The sequence below is a fragment of the Somniosus microcephalus genome, chromosome 1, assembly GCF_052327205.1.
Source record: "Somniosus microcephalus isolate GS21.2 chromosome 1, FLI_Smic_1.0, whole genome shotgun sequence".
Taxonomy (NCBI): Eukaryota; Metazoa; Chordata; class Chondrichthyes; order Squaliformes; family Somniosidae; genus Somniosus; species Somniosus microcephalus.
Window position 1 is genome coordinate 60,972,674 of NC_140987.1, and position 18,710 is coordinate 60,991,383.

General features: G+C 44.1%; 1 protein-coding gene across 1 annotated transcript in view; it reads left to right on the forward strand.

The window, feature by feature from the left end:
• arsb (arylsulfatase B) overlaps positions 1-18,710 on the forward strand; it is a 122,051-nt gene that overhangs the window by 11,767 nt on the left and 91,574 nt on the right. The window contains exons 2-4 of the mRNA XM_085982326.1: positions 8,582-8,768; positions 10,287-10,477; positions 14,004-14,211. Coding sequence (XP_085838452.1) covers positions 8,582-8,768; positions 10,287-10,477; positions 14,004-14,211 — 586 coding nt within the window. The remainder of the gene's footprint in view (positions 1-8,581; positions 8,769-10,286; positions 10,478-14,003; positions 14,212-18,710) is intronic.

Below are 18,710 nucleotides of genomic sequence, written 5' to 3' on the forward strand. Positions count from 1 at the left end.
GTCCGGCGCCATATTGTCTTCTGACGATTTGCAGCCTTCTAGGCAGCTGCCTAAAACTGGCATTGGGCCCCTTGCTTATCCTAATGAAGGGCATAAAGCCTGTTTTAGGACCCCTCTGGGGAAAGACGGCTGCCCTGAGCGGAGCCGATGCCAGGCCTACTCAGGCCGCATCCACGCCAGCAAAACCCATCAAGAGACCGCCACCAAAAAGGTAAATAAAAATAATGTTTTTAATGTTCTTAATGTGGTGAGAGCATGATTGCTCCTCCCAGCTCCACAGTACTCCTGCCGGCTGTGATTGCCGCCCCCCCCCCCCCCCCCCCCCCACCCCACTTCTCCCCCTCTGCAGGACTTCTCTAAGGCTGCTGTCGGTGAGGCAAGTAGCCCAAAATTCATTCATTCTGAAGTGCGAGCTGCCTGTGGAGACGCATCAAGTGCCAGCAGTTTGTCCAGAATATTTAGATGGGGGCCGAAGCTCAATTTCGGGCTGGCCTTGCGCCTCTCAGAATGGGCACGCGCTCACACAGCACTGAAAATAGGCCCAAAAAACGAGCTCGGTCTAATTTCTACCCCAGCGACTACATTTGAGAAGTACTTCATTTGCTGTAAAGCGCTTTGGAACATCCTGAGGTCGTGAAAGGCATATATCTGCTCTGCATCATAGCTTCTGGATATTAAAGTACTTAAGAACCAAACTAACCATAATTGAGAGCCTCCAAAGTGGCAGCCAAGGCTTTTGAATGATTATGGTGTAGGTAAATGAATTTTCGTGATAAACTAGTTTTCATAGTGGGGCAACTACTATGTAATATAGATAAAAATGTGTGTGTGTGTATATTTAAGTCTTAAGACGGCATCATTTTTCATGGGATAATGCACAGACAGCAGTGTTTTAAGAATGAACAAACTTGCATTTATATTGTGTCTTTAAGTATCTGAGGATATCCCAGAATGAAAATGAATTACTTTTAGGTGCTGTTATGTAGGTGAACATGGCAGCCATTTTTACACAGAAAGGTCCCATAAACAGCAGTGAGATGAATGATCAGTTGATCTAATTGAAATAACAACAGAAAATGCTGGAAAAACTCAGCAAGTCAGGCAACATCCGTGGAGAGAAATTTGAGTTGACGTTTCGGGTTTGACCCTTCTTCAATGATCTAATTGATATTGGTTTAGAGAAAAATCTTGGCCAGATCACTGGGCGGGAGAATTCCCTGCCCTTTGAATAGTGCTATGGGATCTTTACTGCCCACCTGAACAGGCAGACGGGACCTGACATCTCATCTCCGGTATGACACCTCTAACTATGCACAACTCCCTTGGTACTGCACTGAAGTGTCAGCCTAGATTATGTGCTCAAATCCTGGAGTGGAATTTGAACCCACAAGCATTAGGGGATTGAGGTGACCTCATTAACGCCCTCCTCCCAAAGTATGTTGCTGGTTTTGAGAACTCCCACTGTGTTGTGTTATTTTCCAATATATACAATCATAACGTTGTCATGACAGCCAGGTATAGATAGACAGATCGAATCATTGACTTGAACCGAAATAGTGTCAAAATTAGTGATATTGGGATGTATTTCATTGTAGCTGGAGGGAAGTATTTTATTAGTGTCTGTCTGTATCACATATACAATATTCTCTTCTAATCCAGAAGTGATATTTTCAGAATTTACTGCACTCTTCTGTTTCTGATGAAAGAATCAGTTTAAGTTTTCAGTAAATTTTCCTCAGCAGCAAAATATGATTGTGCCGCCAATCAAATTTTAGAGTTGACTAAAGGTGACAACCCTACTCAGACTGATTGGCGGGGGGTAAAAGGGAAGGTTAATTTAGACAAAATCTCTTGGTAGGAACTGGGAAGATGCTGGAATTCTTGAATAAAGACAGTGAATACTGGAAATACACAGCAGCTGGATGGGTAGTGGCAGAACTGCTGTGTATTTGCAGCATTTTTTTTGTTTTTATTTCAAAATCTTTGCAGATTATTACTAGTGAGCAATTTTGGGGAATGCCCATGCACTTAGCCTGTAGCTTAGCTTGTGCCGGCAGTAATTCAGCCACAGCTGATGTCTGCTGCAGGGTTAAACTGCAAGACCAATTGACAGTAACCTCTGTAGTGACCGTGTGCTAGTTTACAACCATTTAAAAGGCCGTTTACCAGGTCACCTAACTCCTTCTCCATTTTACATTACGCTCGGTTTGATTGTTTTGAGTATAGTTTTCCTTTTATTTATAGGCCTTTGTACTTTATTGACTGTTTTAATGTGTTTTTTTCCCCTTCTTTACCTAAATTAACCATCCAGTTGGTACTTGTTTTATTTGAATAGCTTTGCAATTGTACTGGAGTGGCAGGTGCCAAATCAGTGCTGCTGTCGAGCACACTTGACTCGAGAGTTGACTTTTTGTCACTAATCATTTGGGGGGACTTTGTGCCAAATCTCTGTTCCTCCTGTTGTACCCTCTCCTACCATATGATGTAGCATCGGCATTCACTAGTCAGCTGGTGCAGCCCTGCTGTAAATGAAAGTGATATTTCAAACAAAAAAAAGGCTTACAAAAAGAGTTCTGTGCGAAGCGACTCGCTGAACATTCCAAGTATAAGTGGAGCTGCTCCACAAATCAGCCGTTGGCTTTTTCTATGTGCTGACCACAGATTCTACAGCGCTGGGACTTTTTGTTTCTTGTACTTTTGAGGCTTGTAGTACAGGATATCGCCAAGTTTGAAAAAAGTAGCAGAAAAGATGAAGTAGATCAAAAGTAAAAATTCAGTCATGCCAAGCTTGTAGTTTGTACGAGGAAGAGAAGCATGAGCGAACATGCAAGTTGTTTTACGTGATTTATTTGGACTTGATGCCCTGACTGCCAAGGCCCAAAATCTGCTTGCCTATTTAGAGGGTGATAGGACAGTGAGCAGCTGGACCATTAGTGATGGTGGGTGGGGCGGGGGGGGGGGGGGGGAGCCCGAGAGTGTTAGTCGAGGCCTGACCGGGAATGAAAGCTACACTGGATATGAATCTTCAGTTAGTTATCGGCCTGCAAAAAAAAAAAGCAGGGAATAGTCTAGGGAAATAATGGAGTTGAGAGATGACCTGGGAGAAATAACACATGGAATGAGGAGGTAATTAGAGTTAGACTCTGGGGAAAGTGGGGGAGACAAAATTCAAAACAAGGAAAGATCACTGCTTATAAGCTGTTTGTTTAGGTTCACATCAATCATGGTGGTGTTTTGATTTTGTTTTTAAGAACATTTTACAATGCTTCTGGTGTAGTAGAACTCTTGACAAAGGGCTTCGACCTGAAACGTTGACTCTATTTCTCTCTCCACGGATGTTGCCTGGCCTGCTGAGTTTTTCCAGCATTTTCTGTTGTTGTTTTGGATTTCCAGCATCTGCAGTATTTTGCTATGGTAATGGTGTAATTTATTCCAGGTGTGGCGATCGCGTTTGGTTCCCACGACAATGGCAGCATCATTTTAAAAATAGAAACACTAGGTGGTGCTGCTCCTGCACAATTCTCCACTGTTTGTATGCAGTGTCTTTTTAATGCTCTAGTGTGTCAGCTGTAGCACGAGGCATATGCAGAATAAAGTTCCCTTTACTCTGACCCAGCAATGTCCCAACTGCAGAAGATCACTGCTGCACCAGTGTGAATCTTTCCATTTCTCAGTCCAGTCTTCCTTATGGCCACCCTGAATGAAATCGGTAATTTGGTGATTATTTGTATTGAATTGTTCCCAGTTCGCTGTTTTGGATTTGAATTACGTTTGAGACTATCCAAAATTATTTCCTTGATTATCTGGTTAAAAAGAGGAGATTTTAAATCCTAAAGGTGAAAAAAAACAGTTCTAAAGTACGGTGCCACACATCCACTGTTCTGCTGTACTACTTTGTTCTTTTCTCTGCTGAATAAAGTAGAACTGCAGATGGTTAGCAAGCCAACGGGACTGCTTTAAATAGTTAACATTAGGAAAAGTCAGCTACAAGAATGGTATTGCCAGGAGAGAACGTGCTGTTTGATGTTGTTTGTATATCTGCTAACATGAGCTTATCAGAGCAGGGTTATCTGGGAGACTAGATGTGCAGGTTAGGTTGATTGGCTATGATAAATTGACCCTTAGTGTTAGGGGGATTAAAATGTGTGGGGTTACGGAGATAGGGTGGGATATGTGTTGGTGTAGGGGTTACGGGGATCGGGTGGGATATGTGTCGGTGCAGGCTCGATGGGCCGAAATGGCCTCTATCTGCACTGTGGGGTTTCTGTGATTTCTGTGAGCACAGTTAGATCATCCTTATCTGCCCCAAGGGGCCTCTTGTAATGTTTCCTCTCAGATGTGCAGTAATAACCCAGATTAGGCAGAAAAATGTGTAGGCTACATCTAAAGGGTTTACAATTTACACAAAAGAAGTCTTTAATAAATTGAAGGAAGTACAAGAGCATGGGCGCAGTGGCCTGAAAACCAATGGAAATTAATGGAGTGGCTGTGGTAGGCTAAGCTGGTTAAGGTGAACAATGAGTCTCACTGAAAATAAGTGAGATTGGGTGGGTCTTGTGATGAAATATTCCATTCATCACTGCCTGTGACTGTGGTTGGTTTCAGGTTCCCCCTCACCATTGTATTGCCTGTGACTGTGGTTGGTTTCAGGTTTCTCCTCACCATTGTATATTGGAATGTATGGAATGTGTTGTGTGTAGGGCTCCGCCCATACCTGGCCTCTATGTAAGCCAGCTCAGTCTGGCCTCATATCCAGTACTGCAGAGCTCCAGATGGAAGATACCTCTCTCCACTGCGTGTTATCTTCTAAGTTAATAAAAGCCTTGTTTTGTTCCGCTAACATCGAGTCTCGGGATTATTGAGGCACATCAGGCCTGTCATTTAATCACTGTGTGTGTGTGTGTGTGTGTGTGTGTGTGTGTGTGTGTGTGTGCTGCTAAAACAATTTTGTCTGCAAACTTTCCCAGCTCTGAAGAGTTTTTGGAGTTGAAGTTTCTAGAACTAGAACTTGAACCTGTCCGAAACTCCTCCAAATCACAAAGTGCCCCTTTAACACTCTAACATGCCAGCAGCATTCATTGATTTTTTCCAATCGGCTAACGCAATGCTTGGGTAGATTGCCTACTAGAGGCTGCAGAAGATGCGATGTGCAGAAACTCTATCTCTGTAAGCAGTCAGTGATGTGGGATCAAGGCTTTCAGTAACACTAGATAACTAATCATGAGCTACAGAAAAACAGTTTCCAGGACACACAGCCTTTGTGCAGAATGTCAAAAGGCACTAAAAAGAAAATAGACTAGTGACAGACAAATAAACAAAAGATACTAGGGGGACACAGCAACAGGAAAACGGAAGACTTGCACAAAGATAAAATTACAATAGACATTTTTTCTTGCATAACAAAATTATTTTTAACCAAACGTCAGGGCACCAAGTGGCATTTTCAATTTCTTTCTCTCGGGCTGCTGTGTTTTAGTATCAATGCTCATTTGAGGTATGTAAGTGGGTACCACGGTGTTTCACAGAGCAGTAGTGGAAGAGTTGGGAGCGATTTTGAGAAGGCGTTGAGGTGGGAGAGAAGTAACATGATCATGTACTTGAAGAGGACTCATTTGCCAGGTTATGCGACTAAATTGGACAGCTCTTTCAAAGAGCCAGCACAGGCACAACAGGCCGAATGGCTGCCTTTGCTGTAAGATTCTATGATTGTATAAAGGGAGAGGTTTAGATAAGAGTTCCAGAGAATAGGGCCGATAGTTTAAGACTTTGCCAAGTCTGGTGGAGCAGAGGGAGGGGAGATAGAAAGTAAGACTAAGTCAGAAGATCATAGAAGGAGGACTGGGGTGTAGGACTGAAGAAGCTTCCACAGGTCGGGTGTGGTGAGAGCATGTAAAGACTTGTAAATAAAGATTTTTCAATTTGATGTATGGGGCAGAGGCAGGAAGTGAGCAAGACAGGATATAGATGGCATAGTTTGGAATAGGTTGGCGTTTCTCTCGGGTACAGCTTGGGAAATTGGCAAGGAGGGGCATTGGTGAAGTCAATTCTGGAGATAGGCAAAGTATGGACAAGAGTTTCAGTAGCAGTGGGAGCGAGGTATGGGCAGAGGTAGCCTTGGTGATGCACAGAATATGGGGTTTGAAGCTCATCTCGGGGTCAAACCGAGGAGGGGAATAGAACTGGGGCACAGAGTTTTAGGGGGGGTGGAACTGAGTTGTGGGGAAGTGTAGAGTTTTTGGAAGGAACTGAATAAAATGACTTTGCTCTTCAATGCCTAGAACAATGTGACATCAGCAGTTTGTTACTAATGTGTTTTAACCATCCATGCTCACATCTAAATTAAAATGCCACACGAGAAGCTCGCTCATCCTGCTTGATTTTGTACATCTTAAACTGCAATAAATATTACAGCATTAAACAACAATTACTTGCATTTATATAGCACCTTTAACGTAGTAAATTGTTCCAAGGCACTTCACAGGAAGGTTATCGAACAAAATTTGACACCGAGTCACATAAGGCGGTATTAGGACAGATGACCAAAAGCTTGCTCAGTGGTTAGGTTTTAAGGAGCGCCATTAAAATGTTGTTACATCCTCCAGCAATTTTTGTGCAGCGTGAAGAAGAAAATGGACCCCTGCAAAAGCAGTCAATGTGTACAAATAATTTTAAAGCACTAATAATGGTACAACAGGACACCAAGAATATCCCAACACTGGACAAGCAGGGGGCTATAGGGGAGGGAGGAGATAAACACGATCAAAATCACTAAAGAAGTGGTACTCGGTAAAATAATGGGACTCGAGGCGGATAAATCGCCTGGACCTGATGGCTTACATCCTAGGGTCTTGAGGGAAGTGGCGGTAGGGATTGTGGATGCATTGGTAATAATCTTCCAAAACTCCCTGGACTCAGCAAAGGTCCCGGCAGACTGGAAAACTGCTAATGTAACACCCTTATTTAAAAAGGGCAGTAGACAGAAGGCTGGAAACTATAGACTGGTTAGCCTAACATCTGTGGTAGGTAAAATTTTGGAGTCCATTATTAAGGAGACAGTAACAGGACATTTGGATAATCATAATTTAATAAGACAAAGTCAGCATGGTTTTATGAAGGGGAAGTCATGTTTGACAAATTTGCTGGAGTTCTTTGAGGAAGTAACATATAGGGTGGATAAAGGTGAACCAGTGGACGTAGTGTATTTAGACTTCCAAAAGGCATTTGACAAGGTGCCACACAAAAGATTATTGCTCAAGATAAAAAATCACGGGATTGGGGGTAATATTCTGGCATGGATAGAGGATTGGCTATCTAACAGAAGGCAGAGAGTTGGGATAAATGGTTCATTCTCAGACTGGCAATCAGTAACTAGTGGTGTTCCGCAGGGGTCAGTGCTGGGTCCCCAACTCTTTACAATCTATATTAACGATTTGGAGGAGGGGACCGAGTGTAACATATCAAAGTTTGCAGATGATACTAAGATGGGAGGGAAAGTAGTGAGTGAGGAGGACATAAAAAACCTGCAAGGGGACATAGACAGGCTAAGTAAGTGGGCAGAGATTTGGCAGATGGAATACAATACTGGAAAGTGTGAGGTTATGCACTTTGGCAGGAAAAATCGTAGAGCAAGTTATTATCTTAATGGCAAGAAACTGGAAAGTACTGAAGTACAAAGGGATCTGGGGGTCCTGGTGCACGAAACTCAAAAGGTTAGTATGCAGGTGCAGCAAGTGATTAAGAAGGCCAATGGGATGTTGGCTTTCATTGCTAAGGGGATAGAATATAAAAATAGGGAGGTATTGCTTCAGTTGTACAAGGCATTGGTGAGACCGCACCTGGAATACTGCATACAGTTTTGGTGTCCATACTTAAGAAAAGACCTACTTGCTCTCGAGTCAGTACAAAGAAGGTTCACTCGGTTAATCGAGGGGATGGACATATGAGGAGAGGTTGAGTAGATTGGGACTCTACTCATTGGAGTTCAGAAGAATGAGAGGCGATCTTATTGAAACATATAAGATTGTGAAGGGGTTGGATCGGGTGGATGTGGGGAAGATGTTCCCGATGATGGGTGAAACTAGAACTAGGGGGCATAGTCTTAGAATAAGGGGCTGCTCTTTCAAAACTGAGATGAGGAGGAACTACTTCACTCAGAGGGTGGTAGGTCCATGGAATACGCTGCCCCAAAAAGCTGTCGAAGCTACATCATTACATAAATTTAAAACAGAAATAGACAGTTTCCTAGAAGAAAAGGGAATTAAGGGTTACGGGGAGCGGGCAGGAATTTGGACATAAGTCTAGGTTCGGATCAGTCATGGCCCTGTGGGTAGCGGAGCAGGCCCAGGGGCCGTGTAGCCTGATCCTGCTGCTATTTTGTGTGTCTAATTCTGTTAGATTCAGGAGATAGTCCTGTCATAGTGGATTGGCGGTTAGGATCAGATCAGCCATGATCTTATTGAATGGCGGAGCAGGCTCGAGGGGCCAATTGGCCTACTCCTGCTCCTATTTCTTATGTGTTGCATAGCAACTGTGCTTTCACATCTAGCCATCTCCAGCTCAATTATTCATGGTTTCTCTCCAGATCCGCACAGGTTTTCAACATGAAATCATCTGGCCCTGTCAACCACACTGCCTCCCATTAGATGAAAAGCTGCTGCCTCAACTGCTCAAGGAGGCTGGTTATAGTACTCACATGGTGGGGAAATGGCACCTGGGCATGTACAAGAAGGAGTGCCTCCCGACGCGGAGAGGATTTGATTCCTATTTTGGTAACTACATTCTTTCAGTTCACTGTACAGTTTTAATCGTGAGTGACCGAATTCTTCCTGTGAAGTCAGTTCATTTTTGTAACTTTACACATGCAAAAGAAAGACTTGCATTTATATAGTGCCTTTCACGACCACCGGACGCCTCGAAGCGTTTCACAGCTAATGAAGTACTTTTGAAGTGGAGTCACTGTTGTAATGCAGGACAATGTATCCCTGCAGTGATTATCCTAGACCTCAAATGGGGACAGTTTCACCAGAAATGGTGCACTGAAATGCCACCTCAACAACCACCTCCCAAGAAGTATATATTTTTTTCTCTTTTTTATTTGTTCATGGGATGTGGGCTTCGCCGGCAAAACCAGCATTTATTGCCCATCCCTAATTGCCCTTGAGAAGGTGGTGGCGAGCCGCCTTCTTGAACCGCTGCAGTCCGTGTGGTGAGGGTACTCCCACAGTGCTGTTAGGTTCCAGGATTTTGACCCAGCGACGATGAAGGATCGGCGATATATTTCCAAGTCAGGATGGTGTGTGACTTGGAGGGGAACCTGCACGTTGCCTGTTGGCTGCACCAGTTTGGTGTTTTGCAATATTATTTCCAATATGCCAAATCCCATTTTTAAACACTAGAAAGAACCTCACTTCAGCTGTACTCGCTTGGAGAAACTGTGATTTATGGTAGCATGGTTACATTGTGTGCTAGAACCCCACTACGCTGTACCAGGGGATGGTAGGGTTTGAGTTTAATCATATCATTTCTGCACACTGAGGTTTTGCTTTCAATTTTTTTTCCCCTTTTTCTTCTGTCTGTTTCCCCTCCCAGACCTCAAGACTTTTGCTGGGGGTACAGCTCTGCTGGTGTCGGCAGCCCTCTGGTACCTCACCCAAGTGGTCACTCTTCACGTGAGGCCATGGCAACATTACAGCTGATCTCAATCCTGCCAGCACCGGTGACCCACACCTGTGCACTCTCCAGTATGTCACTGAATCAGGAGCAATATCCCTTGTTGTCTATCCGCTTCTTTCCACCACCCGCTGCGCCCCCGCCCCCCCCCCCCCCCCCCAAACTCACAGCCCACCCAACCTCGGGGCACTGACGTCCACTTTGGCTGAGATCAGCTCAGCTCAAGATCTGAGATTAACTCCGCACAGACCAGGGACTGAAGCTGGTGACTTTCCTGAGCTGTGTGGCTCATGGGTATGCTTATTCATTCAGCCATCGAGTATGCCATCAATTAGAGATGGCCTTTCCCTTTCCAATAAGTTATTCGATTGAGCATGGCAGTTTGTAATTTTTCAATGTATTCATGCAAAATGTGTTTCTGTTTTTTGAAAGGAATGTGTTAAATAGTGTGCGGTTTTTTTGGAACCTTGGCTGATGCACCTTGATAATCTACCCTTGGATTTAAAAGTTATCATGCAAGCCAATAATCTTCTGTACCAGTGTATCATTTTTCCACATCTTTGCTTCAGGGGTGCAAGTGTTGTATTGCTTTAATAAGTGTTCCTTTTACATTTTAGGTTACCTGTTGGGCAGCGAGGATTATTACACTCACGAGCGCTGTTATTTCATTGCGCCACTAAACGTCACTCGCTGTGCATTGGACTTGCGTGACGGAGAAGAAGTTGCTACTGGATTTACAGACATGTATTCGACGCATTTATTTACGCAGAGAACTACTGACCTTCTATCCAAGCATGACCCTGCGCAGGTAGCTACACACCATAGACTTTAACTGGCCAGTTTTGTTAATGGAGCTGCCATTTTATGGTCGCCAGCAACGAGACTGTGCAGCCAAATTTTCTAGAAACTAGTGTAACTGCTAAGGTTGTCCATTTTTGTACTTCACTTGTCAAGCTCTCATTTCTAAAGCAAGGGGAGAAATGGACACAAACACAATGGGGGAGAAATTCAGTATCGCCCCGTTTGGGGCGCAATTATCGCCTGGCACTAATTATTGCCTCCGACTGCAAACTTGGCTTCTGTCGCCCCTGGAGGTGATTGGAGTGCTAAATCAGGCGCTACACATCTCTCAGCGCTAACACCGAGGAGCGAGGCGCCACATCAGCGCTGGCGAAGCTCATATGATGTCAGTCAGCAATGGAACACAGACATGCTGCGCCGGCCAGTTCTTAAAGGGAAGGGTTGATCTTGCTCTCCATCCACACCCTGTTCGTTGCAGCCTTGAATCTTGGCCTGGAGAGACCTGTACATCAAATCTGCTGGAAAGAACAATGGAGAGGCCCAGGGAAAGAGCTCCGAGTGCAGCCCCCATAGTCTCTTCTAAATCGATGCAAGGAAGGTCAAATCAAAATGAACCTGCAAAGTGCTCCTCAGTACCCAAAACTCCTTCACACAGTGTTGAATCTCTCCAGAAGTGTGTGTCTCAGAATGCGTGGTGCAAAAATGTCACCGACAAAAAAAGGCAGGAAGCGGTCACCTTTAACTAGCGGTCCCCCAGTCCCTTCCCGACTGCAAAACGCTCCCCTCAACCTGTCGTTGCTAGCAGCAGGCGGTAAGGCAGGGGGCGCCACTCAATATCCGGTCCGGGGCGCTACCGGGGCATTGCACGCTCGACTGATGTCACAATCTGCGGGCGCAGGCAATCATGGTGGTAGTGTTTAGCGCCGCTGCAAAATGTCTGGTCAATTTCACGAGAGGCACAAATATCGGCGTGCCTGGGCGCTAGTTGCTTTGCACCCCATTAGCACCCTCTTAGGGCACTAACAGGAGGTGCAAAGCAACCAAATTTTTCCCACAATGTGTTAAACAATAGGTTTATTCATTTTTTTTTTTAACTGATGTGCACAGGGAGGAAAGAAGCCATTAAGGAATATGACAGAAGGAAGTTGTGAAAGAAAAATACAGAAGGAAGGGATTGAAATAAAGTGTAGTGGCAGGCTAGATATTTGAGGTAATATAACCTAAGTACTGAAATAACTGACCCTGATGAGTTGATTATTGTACCTGCGTCAGTAACGGAGAGGTCAGGGTGACTGTATGGAACCAGGGAACAAAGGATTTCAGAGAAAAACAGCACAATCATGTCCAACTAGGATTGGCTGTAATTTTTGTTTTAGTTTAAGTGCTTCTTGCAGATAAACATCATGCAAAAAAAAAAAAAAAAAAGTATGATCTCACAAAGCTCTGAAACCTTGATGGAATTACAGGGAGGCAAATTTCTAAAGCATGTGGACATGTGCATTGTTCACGTGTAGTGCACCTGCCTAGCTTCTGCCCGCAGAGCTGTGAGTAAGGTACTTCGGAGCTAGAAGGTTTTAATTTTAATTCCCTGGGATGAAAGTGACCTCTGATTTAATCCATCAAAAACGTCTCCAATTATCTGAAAGCTCAGATACTGATTTTCATTTCTTTAAACAATATTAGCTCAAGTAAAAACTATTGAGGCAGTAAATTGCTCTTCTGTCCTTTCTGTTCCCCACACAATGTTTGTTCTTTATTTTAAAATTTGTTTAGGAAATGGGAGGAAAAAGTACATTCAGACTAGGCAGCCGATACAGTTTATCTGTGGTTTAACAGTCCATGCAAATTTGATTTCTGGCATTTTGACTTGTATTAGCAATATTTATTGGTGTATTAGCAAAAGGTACTTGGAATTTTAAAATTTGCCAATGGGTTGATGTTTATGGATATTTCTATTATAGATATATCACATTTTAATACCTTAAAGCATCCTTTCCTTAACTTCTCTCTCTCTCGCCTGTGTGTGGTATTCCTTCCAAGTAGCATTGCTAAAATGTAAAGCAGAAGTCTGTCTATTTTTAAATACAGAAATCCATTTTTTTCTACTCTTATGATGTGGCAATAAACACTAAATGGTACTATTTTAAAGGGAGCTCAACAACAGAGACCTGGAGGTTCAGATACAAATCTTTGAACATGGCAGGACAAGTTGATAAGGCTGTTTAAAAAAGCATATGGGATCCTGGGCTTTATAAATAGAGGCATACAGTACAAAAGCAAGGAAGTTATGTTAAACTTTTATAAAACACTGGTTAGGCCTCCGCTGGAGTACTGTGTCCAATTCTGGGCACCACACTTTAGGAAGGATGTGAAGGCCTTGGAGAGGATGCAGAGGAGATTTACCAGAATGATACCAGGGATGCGGGACTTCAGTTATGTGGAGAAGTTGGAGAAGCTCGGCTTGCTCTCCTTAGAGCACAGAAGGTTAAGGGGAGATTTACTAGAGGTGTTCAAAATTATGAAGGGTTTTGATGGAGTAGATAAGAAACTCTTTCCACTGGTAGGAGGGTCGGTAACCAGAGGACACAGATTTAAGATAATTGGCAAAAGAACTAGAAGGGAAATGAGAATTTTTTTTTTACGCAGCAAGTCTGGAATGCACTACCTTGAAAGGGTGGTGGAAGCAGATTCAATAAAACTTTCAAAAGTGAATTGGATATACTAGAAAAGGGAAAATTAGCAGGGCCATGGGGAAAGAGCAGAGGAATAGAAAAATAGGAGCAGGAGTAGGCCATTCGGTCGTTCAAGCCTGCTTCACCATTCAATATAATCATGGCTGATCCTCTATCTCTACCATATTCCCGCTCTCTCCCCATACCCCTTGATGCCTTTTGTGTCTAGAAATCGATCTATCTCCTGCTTAAATATATTCAGTGACTTGGCCTCCACAGCCTTCTGTGGTAGAGAATTCCACAGGTTCACCACCCTCTGGGTGAAGACATTTCTCCTCGTCTCAGTCCTAAATGTCCTATCCCGTATTCTGAGATTGTGACCCCTCGTTCTAGACCCCCCAGCCAGGGGAAACATCCTCCCTGCATCTAGTCTGTCTAGCCCTGTCAGAACTTTGTACGTTTCAATGAGATTGACTAGAACTGATTGGACAGCTCTTTACAAAGAGCCGGCAGAGGCAGGATGGGCCAAACGGCCCCCTTCTATGCTGTGTGATTCTATGTGGAAAAATTTGTTATGAAGGATTTCAACAGATGTTGTCAACTGCTAAGTAAACAACAGACCCCCGTCATAAATCTGCCTGTCCTACCTCCTGTCTTGTTTTAGCCTTGGTAAAAATAGTCCATCCTGCTTCCAAGGACTGACCAGGAACAGCCACTGAGTGGACAGGCTGGAACGATGGGCAGCTTGACTCTGGAACACAGGAACTTCAGTGGCCTCAAACCACATGATCTGTAATTATCACTTGAATAATCCTTCACAAGCCCAAGTAATCTTTCCGCACTCTGTGTGCTCTGTTGCAGCCTCTGTTTCTGTACCTGGCCTTCCAGTCGGTTCACGAACCACTTCAGGTGCCTGAGAAGTACATGAAGCCGTATAGTTTAATCCACGATGTGCATCGGCGCCACTATGCAGGGATGGTGTCGGTGATGGATGAAGCTGTGGGGAACATCACTGACGCTCTGCAGCAGTATGGATTCTGGAACAATACTGTCTTAATCTTCTCCACAGGTAGGCCAAGTGACTTGGGTAACACTTCATCCTGTGACAGCTTACATTGACTGCTAAAGAACTGTGGGTCATTTCAGTTCCTTTGCCACTCAGCATTCTACCATTAAGTGCACAGGTGGACCACCTGTTTCCAGGCCTCTACTAAAGGCGTTTGTGAGGTAAGCCATCAAATGTGCACAACATTTGTACTGGACACTAATTTAGTTTCCCAAATTAAAGCTTTACTATCTTGGTGTGAACTGGCATGATGGCCAGTTTAAAGTAATTAGTTGGCCGTTAGAGTGAAAATATTGGAGTAGGAAATTTTCACACCCTGACTTCTGTGGCTTTATAATTTTATGAACTTTCCATGGAGGAAGACTGCTGTCTGCTTCATGGTACAGAGTTGTCTATTGTGGTAGTCACATGGGAGTTATGAATTCAGTGGGAAGGTTGCCTGGCTACTGTCTGTTTTGCAACAGAGAGCGCTTTGTCCCTCTGCTAATTTTTCTGCCCTGTCCTGTTAGACTAACTGTGAACTTTGTACTGTTCAACATTTGCTTTTAGCAAATTAAGAGTGCATGCATATATCATGTTCAATCTGACTGTTTTGTCCCCTTATGGTTCATGAGCTTAGTGTGCCTTGTTCGTTCTTGTACACCGCTCCGAAATGATAATCTGTTGGAAGGAGTGGAGATCTGCTGTTTGCAATTCTGTTGGCTGCTACCTCTATGCTGCAGATCCAGACACTCCTGCCTATGTGCTGGGCATAGCCTGTCCTATTCTGGCTATTGGACCTGCATACTTGGGGTGCTTCCCCTGTCACTTGCCAGGAAGCAGAAGCTGGAAAGTACTGGTGACAACTTGAGAGCCACAACTTGGGTAGCTGTGCTGCTGCATGCCTGTTGCTACTAATCTGTGTGCAGAGACCACTGCACTGTTGCAGGGTCTTGAATCCCTCCTTTGATGTTTGTCCCAAGTGTGTTCCAATCGCAGCAGAATCTGCCCTTTTTTTATTATGTCTTGGACTGTGGGCCTCAACTCCATCATATCTTCATTCCTGACCAATGCGCCAACAACATTTGGCACCTGCATGGCCGAAGTCTCCCCTGCAGACACCACTGTGGCGATAAACTTCTCCGTGGTGCTCTGCTAGCAGATAACCCTTGCTTCATGACCGCGGCCAACTGGAAGGTAGAATGTAGCACTCTGCCCAAACTCGTTCGTATTGTCTTGTGTAGTGAAGCAGGTGACGTGCTCATCAGTTCACAAAGGATTCTCTTTCATCAGTGGCACCATGAAGTTTGAATTGTGGAGCAATTCATCGGAGCCGGTGGCTATGTTGTGCCTACGCACAGCTAACCCTTCTCATTTCTCAACTGTAATCATGATTTGTCTTGTTGCCTCACCAACTCATTACTAACCTCCAAAAGGTGTGTATCTGGGTTGGTTAGTGATGTGGGTGTCAGTCCTACAGTTCTGATTTCTTCCTCCTGGGCTTGAAGCCTTTCTGCTTGGTACTGTTGTGTATATTGTTGTACTGAGAGTACAAGCTTTTTAAAAAAAATAATTCTCGTATGTGGGCATCACTGGTATGGTCAGCATTTTTTTCCCGTCCCTAGATTTCCTGAGAAGGTAGCAGTGGGCTTTCTTGTGTGGCCTTGCTAGGCCACTTCAGAGGGCAGTTAAGTGGTCTGGAGTCACATATAGGTCAGACAGATAAGGAGGGCAGGTTTGCTTCCCTAAAGGACATTAGTGACCAGTTTTTTTTTTTAATGACAATCTGATACCTTCCTGGTCACTTTAACATAAGAAATAGGAGCAGGAGTAGGCCATTGGGCCCTTCCATCTCAACTCCACTTTCCTGCACTATCCCCATATCCCTTGATTCCCTTAATATCCAAAAATCTATCGATCTCTGTCTTGAACATACTCAACGACTGAGCCTCCACAGCCCTCTGGGGTGGAGAATTCCAAAGATTCACCACCCTCTGAGTGAAGGAATTTCTCCTCATCTCAGTCCTAAATGACCAGCCCCTTATTCTGAGACTGTGACCCCTGGTTCTAGACTCCCCAGCCAGGGGGAAACATCCTCCCTGCATCTACCCTGTCAAGCCCTGTGAATTTTGTATGTTTCAATGAGATCACCTCTCCTTCTAAACTCTAGAGAATATAGGCCTAGTCTACTCAATCCCCCCCCATCCCAGGAACCAGACTGGTGAACCTTTGTTGCACTCCTCTCTGGATACCAGATTTTTAAATTTTTAAACTGAATTTAAATTCACAAACTGCCATGGTGGGATTTGGACTCATTCTCTGGATTGCTGATCCAGTGACATAACCACAATGCTACCGTATCTAACAAACGTAAACATTGCCACAGTGAACATAAGCAGTTATTTTCAATGATTTGACGACCCAAGAACGTTTGTGTGTGTGTCTCTTCAAAGTTCAATGTCCCAGCTGTGTGGTATCCAAAATGGACAACTTTTACTGTGCAAGAGGTTTTACCTGCAGCTTACCAGCTGGCCACTGTTGAAGGCTCTCTTTAGCAGTATGCATTGCTTGCGTTAAACTTTTTGCTAATTAAAGGTGGGAAATCTGAGTGAGTCCTGTGCTGTCAACTTTATCTGTGTACATGGATAATTACATCAGAAAATCCAAGCTGAGAGAAAGCATTCACCCCATTCATCCAGAGCCCATGTATAATTATTCATGGACTTCCTTTCTGTAAGGGAATCAGCAGAACCTGTTGATCTACTCCACTGAACACTAATTTCCTTCCCTGAAAAATCTCTTTTGGGGGTGGGTGGATAATTGAGGGACATTGTTAAATATGTCTGATCCTCAATCCCTCTTCTCAACAGATATCAATCCAGCTCCTTTTTGTAACGGTGCCAATTGAGCCCGAATCAATTACTTTCTCTGAGTTTGTTCTACGTAGCCACTGTCTGGTAGGTGAAGGCAATTTCTAACTTCTAGATTGAGGCTGTGAATTAGAGTTAATGAATAATCTTTTTCGGCTACTAGTAAAGCAGGTCTGTCTTTTCTAGCTTGATATGATTGATGTGTTCAAAAATAGCCATTAATTTTCTTGTGTGATTTGCTTCCAGCAAGGTGCTGGCTAAATATCAGTTAACCATGCTCTTGTGTGAAACTGCAGGCAAAACTGGCTGACGACTACCATTTATTGGCACTTGTATCCATATATAGCAGCATGAAGATGACAACTATACCTGTGACATAACTGACCCTCACTGCTAACTTCAGCACATTTCTTCTTCCAAATCTGACACTTTGGCCTGGATTTTAACCTGGGGGGTGGGTTTACTGGCTAGCTTGTTGGCCCAGGATGAAGGACTCCTGCTCCTCCTGGCCCATAAGCAGTGCTGTAAAGACACTTACCTCATGCTTTCAGCTGCCGGGTTTCCAGAGGCTTGGGGAAACCCAGTCGCCCGTAGTTAAAAATAGAATCACTGTTAAAATGAAGGCAGGCAGCCTCAATATCATATTTAAATGTCCAACCCACTTCCCACAAGCAGATTTATCACTCGCCCCTCATCCTGCCTCTGTTAAAACCGGAAGTGGGCGGGTTCGGTTGCTGTTCCAGATTTTTTGCATTTTAACCTGTGACGCAACCCCAACCCCCACCTGTTTTGGGGAGTTAAGAGTCAGCCCTTTGTCCCTGCAAGTGCATCAGGTTGTGTAGACTGCATTGACTTTCCACATTTGCTAGACCCTCTGCTTTGTGGTAGGCTGACTGACTGACTGAACCCTAAAGATCACTTTTGTTTCCTCACATACTAATCTGAAGGGTGACATCAGCAGAATGGACCTTTCTGTGCCTTAGTCCCATAGTGCTGCGCAGTGCATACAGACCCAGAGGAAGCTCTCGGTGGAGCGCTGACTTCCAATTATTGTAAAGTTCCTATACAGTCTTGCTTTTTCTGTTCAATTTTGAAATGATATTGGAAAAATGAATGTTGAATTACATGTGGCGTGTGTGTAGTTTATTCATGGAATGCCCTACAGATGTGAACAGTTCTAGTTTAAACCACAAATGTTTGGAGCGTAATCAGAATTCTAGCTTGCTGCTTCCAGCAGCGGGCCTGTTAACAGGAGTTAACTGTAGCAGTGCAGATGAAGAGGCTGAAGTAGCAATCTGTGGTAAGTAAAGTCGGTGCGCCGGATTCGCTGCCTGTGCTGGCAATCGCGGAGTTTGAAATGATGGCCGCTGTCAGTCCAGTCGTTGAGTACGGTGGTTTCTCTCGGTTAGTCGTATGCTGGCTGTTTAATGCAGCTGAGTTCTCATTGTTTATGTGGATGAGGGAGGCCCACATGGTTCTGGTACACAGCAGTTCTGTAGCATGATGTGCAGTCTTGGCAGTCTTTAACTTATGATATAATACTCCTCCCAGCTGCAGTGTATTATCACTAAATGGTGTATACAGTCCTTAATTGGCTGAGGAAAACCACTCAAACATTTACTTTTATCCTGGTTACATTATGCGTAGATAATT